At 45.9% G+C, this 9,990-nt stretch overlaps 1 protein-coding gene across 1 annotated transcript in view; it reads left to right on the plus strand.

Moving 5' to 3' along the window:
• The first annotated feature begins 4,510 nt into the window (after window positions 1-4,510).
• The window catches only part of Ncf2 (neutrophil cytosolic factor 2), a 30,676-nt gene continuing 25,196 nt past the window's right edge, over window positions 4,511-9,990 (plus strand). Inside the window, exons 1-2 of the mRNA XM_021198328.1 lie at window positions 4,511-4,885; window positions 6,760-6,842. Coding sequence (XP_021053987.1) covers window positions 4,712-4,885; window positions 6,760-6,842 — 257 coding nt within the window. The 5' untranslated portion in view covers window positions 4,511-4,711. The remainder of the gene's footprint in view (window positions 4,886-6,759; window positions 6,843-9,990) is intronic.

Raw genomic sequence — 9,990 nt, forward strand, 5'->3', positions numbered from 1 at the left:
GTTGTTAAGACGTTTTTGTTAGTGATTCTGGTGTAGAAAATCTTGGGGAACATTTGGAAAGGTACACTTTTGATTATTGAGTGAAGGACGTTTTTTACTTTTAAGGTCAGGGAACAAGAATAATGGCAACTTGATTAGCATTAACTAACCTGCCTTTCTTGCTAAAGCTGGATTGAGGCGATCAGGTGATAATTAATTTCTTGTACCCATTTTTGCCCTCAGCTTCCTGATATAATTTAATAAAAACTGTTGTTGAGTGGGTGGGCACCCTAAGGATTTAAAGTAGAAATGACTGATTGATTGATTTTTATATAAAAGTTCAGATTTGTGATTCTTTTAAGAGTTTTATAAGATTTCTTTTTAAGATAAATAATAAAATAATTGATCCTTTCTTTGTGGCTGCAAACCACAGCCTGCCAGTAAGAGAACCTGGCTGAGAAAATTACCTTGCTCGCCTGCTTACACTTTGTTAGTCTATAACAAATTGCTTAGTTACAAACATATGTGGGTTCTTAAGTGATAATTTGGTTTTCACCTGTACATTGTGATTTTTGTACTACTTGAACATTTTTGTTGGGATATATAAGCTGTGGGAGGATAAATAAAGTTGTTGGAGTTCTGCTCCATCCACCAAATGTGTATGTATATGTATGTATATATGTAAAGTTGTTGGGGTTTCTTGGATCCTTGATTCATCCTCTCTCTCTCTCTCTCTCTCTCTCTCTCTCTCTCTCTCTCTCTCTCTCTGTGTGTGTGTGTGTGTGTGTGTGTGTGTGTGTGTGTACATGTGCACACATGCATTGCCACCAACCCTACATCGCCAACTCGGATTGGGGACAGACTGTCGGAGCTGGTCCTTGACAAACACTCTCTGGGGCATTGTGGGAGATGTGATATGACTTAACCCTCACGCGGACTCGGGAGAGAGGAACTTAACAGAACTGGGGTTCTGACATAAGGACGCTTGGGAAGGAAGAGTGGTGGAAAGGCCGTCGGCTAACAGTGGGGAGTATTAACTAAACACACTGACCCTGCTCTGGGGACATCATTACGAGCTGACCCACAGGCTATTAGAAGGAATTGTGTGTTGTGTGGGTCACGGAGGCCAGTTGGGGAAGTGAAAGATAAGCAAGCAGCAGCAGAGGTGAGTGGAGGACTGGAGCAGAGGCAGTGGCCCTGCAGCTGGGACACAGGAGGGATGAGTGCAGGACAACAGGGTGGACCTGCCTATTGAGGATTGGTCTGTTACTATGCATTATAATGCTTACTATATAAGCCTAGGGATCAGAAGATCCTCACATATACCAAGTGATGCTATGTAACCTTGCTCCCCCCAAGTCATTCCTGATTGGTTAATAAAGATTCCTACAGCTTATAGCTGGACAGAGGAGAGGTAGGTAGAGTTTCAGTTCCCAGGCTTGGGGTCTGAGACAAGACCATGAGAGGGAGGAGAGAAGGTGGAGAGAGAAGACACCATAGGGTAGGTAAATCATGAAACCACGGCCATGAAGGCTAGCCAATCGGAGTAAGAGCAGTCCAGGAGGAACGTGGCAGATTCTGTCTCAGGGTTATTGATAGGGAAACAGGCAAAATAGCTTAGAGGGTAGATTTCTGCCCAATTCTAGTGCTTTAAACCTTATTATAAATATAGGGTTTGTGTCTTTATTTGGGAACTAAATGATCGAAGGTGGAGTAGAAACCCCCAATTAATATTTACCACAATACCTGTCTGCCCCACAAGGAATCTGGAAAGAACTTCACAAATGTGGTATGACCCATTTGGGGTGGGTTTCAGAAACAGACCAAAAACTTCAGAGAGGAAAGAATTAGCCGGGGATGGCCAGAAGACTATGTTAACTTGAAACTGAAGATGGCCCAGCCCCTGTGGTGACAGGGACTGGAGAATGTGGACATAACTGACCCCAACTTGATTGTTGATACCCTAAGGACAGAAGAGTAGGTTATCCCCACGCCCAACTTCTGCCTGAAGGTTTGAGGTCTGTCCTGGGGTAAAGACACAAGAGCATATGTAACTGCATGAGTGGAGAATGACTGTCTTATGGGAGGTGACCTCTGGACTTAGGAAAGAAGACAAGGTCATGGGCTGCAGCCTGTGGGCCTGACTTCAGGGCAACTGGGAGAAGATAGATGAGCTAGCTCTGAAGGCTGGGTTGGTAAGTTTCATGCACAGATCTGAGAGTGTAGCTGGCAGCAGGAGCCAGCCAGTAGAAGCCTGCATAGATGTAGAAAATGAGAAGCTAAGAGATCACTTGGAAGTCTAAATGTCAGGCTAGGATGCGGATGCTGCTGCTGCTGCTGCTGCTGCTGCTGCTGCTGCTGCTGCTGCTGCTGCTGCTGCTGCTGCTGCTAAGGAGGAGGAGGGAGGGGAGGAAGATCACAACATTGCTTATAAAAAGCCTAGTTTGGCTACAAGTCTACTTGATTTCCCTGAGAATAATCACTGTACTGGTCAAGTTCTGTTCATTCATTGGGCAAAGTCACAGATGTGACTATTACCTGTGGGTCATTTCTCAGCATGCATGCTGGATAAGATCTCCAGCTCTGAACTACTCCTTTTTTTTTTTTTTTTTTTTTTTTTTTTTTTTTGTTGTTGTTTTTCGAGACAGGGTTTCTCTGTGTAGCTCTGGCTGTCCTGGAACTCACTCTGTAGACCAGGCCGGCCTCGAACTCAGAAATCCGCCTGCCTCTGCCTCCCGATCCATTTTTTATATTAAGGCAGAATCTTGCTAGATTTCCCAAAGCAGGTCTTGAATTTGGGATCTTTTTGTCTTAGCCTCTTAAATAGCCAAGATGGCAGGCCTCTGCCACCAGGTTAGACTCTAACTCCTTCAATCATGTCTTAAGAGTCAGTGCTGCTGGACGTGGTGGTGCACACCTTTAATCCTAGCACTTGGGAGGCAGAGGCAGGCAGATTTCTGAGTTTGAGGCCAGCCTGGTCTACAGAGTGAGTTTCAGGACAGCCAGGACTATACAGAGAAACCCTGTCTCCAACCCCCCCCCCCCAAAAAAAAGAGTCAGTGCCAAGGATCTGAGACTAAAAGGCACTGTCCCAAATTTCAAGGGACCTAAGAACTAAGCAGGTAGAGAGGAAATATGATCATTATTTAGGAGGAGGTGAGACAAAGGGACAGAACTCCTCTGTAATGTAGAGTGCAGAGTGGACTGTTGCACAGCAGGGACATAGGAAGGAGACTGGATGAATGAGCCTGGAAGGGTGAGGAGATTACCAGGCAAAGAAGTGAGATAGGGGGCTGGAGAGATGGTTCAGTGGTTAAGATCACTGACTGCTCTTCCAGAGGTCCTGAGTTCAATTCCCAGCAACCACATGGTGGTTCACAACCATCTGTAATGGGATCCAAAGCCCTCCTTTGGTCTGTCCAAAGATAGTGACAATGTACTCACACACATAAAGTAAACAAACAAATCTTAAAAAAAAAAAAAAAAAAAAAGAAGTAAGATAGGAAGGCCTGCCAAAGTCAGGGTGGAGGCTATGCAATGACACCTTTCTTCTTCTTCTTCTTCTTCTTCTTCTTCTTCTTCTTCTTCTTCTTCTTCTTCTTCTTCTTCTTCTTCTTCTTCTTCCTCTTTTCTCCTCCTCCTCCTTCTCTTCCCCCTCCTCCTCTTCCTTCTTTTCAGTCCTCCTACCTTACAAACTCTGTGTTGAGTTCTTCCAGGTGCCTCAAAACCAAATAGTCATGTATTTGGCCCTCATCAACTGTATTTCACCTACCAAGGAGTCCAGACTTCAGCAGATTTCATCATTTAGACACACTACCTTGCTTCTCCTCAGAAAAGCTTTGTTGTTGTTATTGTCTGTCTGTCTGTCTGTCTGTCTGTCTGTTTTTTAATTGACTTTACCAGGGCAGTAAGTAAAGAAATCCTAAATCTGTGTGTACAGAGACTAGTGAACTCATTAATTACCAACACGAGGAGTCATGTCTTCAGCTTCTCACAGACAGACAGAGCGATGGTAATTGCTGTCATATCTGCCACTCAATTTGGGTATTTACAAGAAACTGGACCCTTGTGAATTCCCTTAAAGTTATCTCGGACCTGAATGGACACTCCAGATGCACTATCCTGTCTCTGAAATATGTAGCATCCTTCCTCCCCACCCACAGATTCAAAAGCAAAACAGCCAGAGTAGCAGCTGCACATCTATAACTCCAGCAACTGAAAATCCGAGGCCGGAGCATTGGGAGTTCAGACTTGGGTTACATCCCTAGACCCAGAGCCTGAGACCCAGAGAGCCCGAGAGGACCAGAGCTAGCAAGTCTTCCAAGGATGAACAGGAATCAAGTACAGGACCAGGCCCAGACCTGCTGAGGTCCCCCTGACCTGAAGCTGCCACAGAGGGTGTGGGAAGCAGACATGTAGGAGGTGCCCAGGAAGGAGCAGAAGCTCTTAGAGGAACTGACCGGCCAGCGGCAGGCTGATCTGGTGTACTTCCTCTTTCCAAGCCAGCCTCCTCCAGCCCTCTTCTCTCCTTCCTTTTCTCTCTCATGCTAGCTTATGCGTCAGTTCCTGAACGATGGGGAAACTTCCTGACGCTATGAAGTCGCCCAAAGGGAGGCTAGACCCCATTCTGCGCGCTAGGCTGGGACCTTGAAGCCTGGAGCACCCGCCCACCCGGCAGCTCTGAGGAGAGACACCTTGAACTATCATCCTGCCTCCTGGTAAGCACCTAGCCATGTCCCTGGCTGAGGCCATCAGACTCTGGAATGAAGGGGTGCTCGCAGCCGACAAGAAGGACTGGAAGGGTGCCCTGGAGGCTTTCAGCGAGGTGCAGGACCCCCACTCGAGGATTTGCTTCAACATAGGCTGCGTGCACACCATCCTGGAAAACTTGCCGGCAGCGGAGCAGGTGAGTTGAGGGGCCCCTGTAATTATAGCCTTCCTGCCCTCTGGGAACCTCATCTCCCAAAGCCTTAAAGGAACAAAAGCTTTCCAGAACAACCTCAGAGGCCCCAACTAAGTGCCCCTAGCCAGGCAGGCAGTTTTAAAAGCTCCTTTTCAGAGCCACCCATGGGTGGGGCTCTGCTCTTTACAAGATCTCTACATTACCCAAGATCATCTTTTAACCCTTTGTGAAGACTTTTTCATTTGTGTTTTCTTTTACAACGCCTGGATAAAGTTTCTCTGCATCCATAAACCTTTGCATCCAGTTGTAAAATGCCTGTTACGGTTTCCAGGAACTTACACAACATCCTATCAGTTTGGCCTGCTCAAAGAACAACCCTGATCAACAAGGCAGGGTACTTCTTTATGAATTCTGAGGCCAGCTGAGGAAACTCACACTGTAATTAAGTCATGAAGTTCACGAAGGGCATGGGGTAGGGCATTTCAGCATCTTTTAAAAATACTTTTTCTCTGGCCCGGGGTTGAACATGCTTTATTTCTCTTTATTTTATTCTGATTTTTCTCTATGAAGACCTGGTTATTCTAGAATACAATCTATAGATCAGGCAGGTTTTGAACTCAGAGATCTGCCTGCCTCTGCTTCCCAAGTGTTGGGATCAACATGTTGGGTGTTCAACATGACCACCAGGCCTCTTGATTGCTTGAGTGTGTGTGTGTGTGTGTGTGTGTGTGTGTGTGTGTGTGCGCGCGCGCGCGCGCGTGTGCGTGTACGTGTGTGATGTGGGTGGGGGTGGCTATGTATGTCTTGGCATACATGTGTCAATCAAAGGACGACCCTGTCGAGTTCCCTCTTTCCATTTTTACCTGGGTTCCAGTGATCAACCCCAAATCTCTGGGATTGCACAGCAAGTACCTTTACCTGCTGAACTAGATCTCATAGCTCCCCAGGAGCTGTCTACCTGCTTCTTGTTGTTGTTGTTGTTATTGTTACTGTTGACTTGATAGGCTCAGACTCTCCAGTCGGCAAGCAGATGGCACAGAGCAAGGCCCATCAAGCCTCCGCCTGGAGGACTGCCTCCTCCTCCTCCCCTCAGGGATGTGGTGCATCCTCAGAGCTGAGAGCTGTGGAGACAAAAGGAGGCAGTTCTCCTGGACAAGGCTCTGCCATAGGCCCTGGATGCTTATAACCTGGCCTGGACCAAAGGCCACCTCATACCTTCAGATCCCTGACTTCTACCCTTTCTGGTCAAGATCTTTCTTTCTACTTTTCTGTCGCCAGGCCTCTCGTCCCATCTGTCGTAGTCTTTCTGTTTAATCCAATATGAATAATACTATATATGATTCTTATTTGTTATAGTTTTAGTGATATAAATGATTACACAATAAATTTTTATCAAGCAAATACAATATACATTCTAAGTATATCACTATTATTTTATTTTTATTATTAATTTTTTTAAATGTGAGCGGTTATTTTGATGGCATGCTTGTTTTGACACCATGTGCGTACCCAATTCTCAAGGAGGCCAGAGAGGCCATCAGAGCCTATAGAACTAGAATTTCAGGTGGTTGTGAGCCACTGTGTGGGTGCTGGGAAGTGTGTGTAGGTCCTCTGGAAGTGCAGCAAGCACTCTTATCTGCTGAGCCATCTCTCTGTCCCCATCTCTTATTTTATAGAGGAAAACAAGGAGGTTCAAGAAGATTAGGTAACTTACCACAGGCTATGCAAAGAGGAAATAACACCCCGGGGCATTTTGAACCAAGATCTCTGTACCCCGGGCCAATTTTGTCACCTTGCATTGCTGAATCATTATGACACTCGTCTTGCCTCTCCCTGGCAATACTCTGACACTTCCTTATGGACCCTTCCTCCTGCAGGCCTTTACCAAAAGCATCAACAAAGACAAGCACTCGGCAGTGGCCTACTTCCAGAGAGGAATGCTCTACTACAGCATGGAGAAGTAAGTGGTCCAGTGCCACTCAGGCTGTGGGAGTGTGACAGCGCCAGATGGGGCTTTGTTCTGTAGACTTGGTATTCAGTAAGGACCTTCAGCTTCTGTGGGTAGGAAGGCTGGCTTGCTTTTTCTAGGCGGTTATGCAGGCGGTTATGCACGAGGTAGTATGCAAGAGGTTTTTCTGGGGAGGGGAGGCAAGCCTGACCTCATTGTAAGTCAGTCATCATCAGGGCACAGCGGCAAGGAGCCTGAAACAGCCACTGGCTGGTTGTTTGGTTACCCAGTCCTCTCGCCAAAGTCCTTAATGAGGACGCTCACTGTGCCTCTCAGGGCGGGACTGAGCAGTCCCAAGACAAGGCTCATCATGAAATCAAATCAATCCTGGCTTCATCCATGCTGAATGTGTTTGCAAAACCCAGTTTAAATTAGAGGGTGGGGGCTAGGAGGATGACCCTGTCACAAAAATAAGAATACAAACTGTTAGCAGCATATGTATAAGTTAATACAGACAAATTAAATATGTGTTTAGATAGATAGATAGATAGATAGATAGATAGATAGATAGATAGATAGATAGATAGAGTTTACAGTTGATGGCAAAATTTAAAGAATGGTTTCCAAATACCATATTAGTACAAAACCCATTTGTTGCACAGTCTGGAAGGGCATCAGCCAGTGTACTATTTGAGATGTTTCTGGATGTTGGGATAATAATGAAGTCCCTTTCCCTCCATCACCTTGTGCACATTTCAGGCTATTTACTGTTTTAAGTAAAAATTCAAAAGAAAACCAAACAAAACAAACAAAAATCCAAAATGAGTGTTATTCTACCCTCAAATGCCCAAAGAACATACACACACACAAACACATATACACACACATACATACACAGACACACACACACAGAGACTCACACACAGACACACAAACACACAGACACACACAGAGAGACACACATACACATACACACACAGACATACATAAAGACACACACACAGACACACACCCACATGCACACACACAGACATATCAAAGGGATAATATTCGAGAAGTGGATTTCAGATATTTTAGGCAAAGCCAGACAGCCAAGCGACTCAGGAAAATGTTCAATGTTTGCACACGTTCTAGGGAAGAGGAAAACGGCTGAGTGGAAGGAAGAATTTTCCAACAGCAAAACTGGGCAGCATGGTGAGGCTGGGGTGCAGGGCATTGACAGGAACTGGGAAGCAGGGGTTTGCCCGGAAGGGGGAGGGGAATTGACAGTAAATTTCTGGAAGTTCTCAAGCAGATCACAGAGGGATTAAGTCACTTTAGACTATGAACAAAGAAGACTGATGCTTGGGAAGTCAATTTGGAAGTGAACACAGCCATCCTCATGAACAATGAGGGGCAGAAGCAGGGCAGCACCAGTGACAAGGACCAGAAGTGGATTTCAGAGGTGGTCACCCTGACAAGGCACAGAGCAGGCATATTTTGAGTAGACTCTGTCACAGCGCAGTAGCTGGGTGCTTACAGACTGAGCTGAGTGCTTTGATAGAGGGTGGCGCCTTAAGGATAACAAATGGGAGCTGGAGAGATGCCTTAGAGGATAAGAGCACTGGCTGCTCTTCCAGAGGTCCTGAGTTCAGTTCCCNGCAACCACGTGGTGGCTCACAACCATCTGTAATGGGATCTGGTGCCCTCTTCTAGTCTGCAGGCATACATGCAGGCAGAATGCTATACATATAATAATATAATAAATAAATAAAACTGAAAAAGAAAAGAAGAAAAAAGAAAGAAAGAAGAAAGAGAGGGGGGGGAGAGGGAGAGATGAAGGGAGAGAGAAGGAAGGAGAGAGAGAGAGAGAGAAAGAAAGGAAAGGATCACAAATGGGCTTCCAAAAGCAAGCCCCGCTGAGACCAGGTGTGTGTCAGGGAAAACACTGCCTAGGGATCTCTTGGCAAAATAGTTAGGGTTGAGATTATGCTAGAGTTGCTATTATTTCTTCATTAGAGAGTTGCAGACCTAAAGATTAAGTTTGGTGGATTATTTTTCTCAGATTTAACCATTGTTAAGATTGAGTTCTGCATCTTATTCTGATTCCCCCCTCTTTCCCTCCCTCCCTCCCTCCCTCCTTCCTTCCTTCCTTCCTTCTCTTCAACCTCTCCTCTGCTTTTGAGACAGGGTTTTATGTAGTCAAGGCTGTTAGTTGAAGATGACCTAGAATTCCTAAATCTTTCTACTCTAATTCCCAAGCGCTGGGACTACAGGCCGAAGATACTACGCTACCATGTCTGGTTCTTCGCTGCCCCCCAAGTTTTTATTTTTTCTAAGTTATTCAAAATCTTAGCCTTCCAGACTCTGGAACTTTCTGATATTTTCATGTGGTCTGATCTCTTTTTCCATTGTCTCTCTGTAATGCGTTACAGGAGATAATTAAAAGGAATACGTTGGAGTTTGTCTTTGGAGATTAAACGGACTGGGGTGGGGTGGGGTGGTATGTGGCTGGCCTCTGTAGACATTTTACACCTCTAGAGAAGATCCTGGATTCAGGAAGCAGAGATCAGAAGAGAATGCTGTGAAGTGAACAGTCACATTGTCTGTAGAAGCAGACATCTCCACCCTTCCCCAAATCCAGGTACCCGTCTCTAGATGGTCCCTGTGTGTTTTAGTTAGGGTTTTACTGCTGTAAGCAGACACCATGACCAAGGCAAGTCTTATAAGGATAGCATTTAATTGGGATTAGCGCACAGGTTCAGAGGTTCAGTCCAGTATCATCAANGTGGGAGCAGGGCAGCATCCAGGCAGGCATGGTACAGGAGGAGCTGAGAGTTCTACATCTTCATCTGAAGGCTGCTAGCACAATACTGGCTTCCAGGCAACTAGGATGGATGAAGGTTTTAGAGCCCACACCCGCAGTGACACACTTACTCCAACAATGCCACACCTACTCTAACAGGGCCACTCCCTGGGCTCCGAGTATACAGACCATCACACCGTGGCTGGCTGCGGCTTTTCTTCCAATAAGACTTGCATTTTGGGCTGGTGAGATGGCTCAGTGAGTAAGAGCACCCGACTACTCTTCCGAAGGTCCGGAGTTCAAATCCCAGCAACCACATGGTGGCTCATAACCATCCTTAACAAGATCTGACTCCCTCTTCTGGAGTGTCTGAGG

This window comes from Mus pahari, chromosome 5, assembly GCF_900095145.1.
Source record: "Mus pahari chromosome 5, PAHARI_EIJ_v1.1, whole genome shotgun sequence".
NCBI lineage: Eukaryota > Metazoa > Chordata > Mammalia > Rodentia > Muridae > Mus > Mus pahari.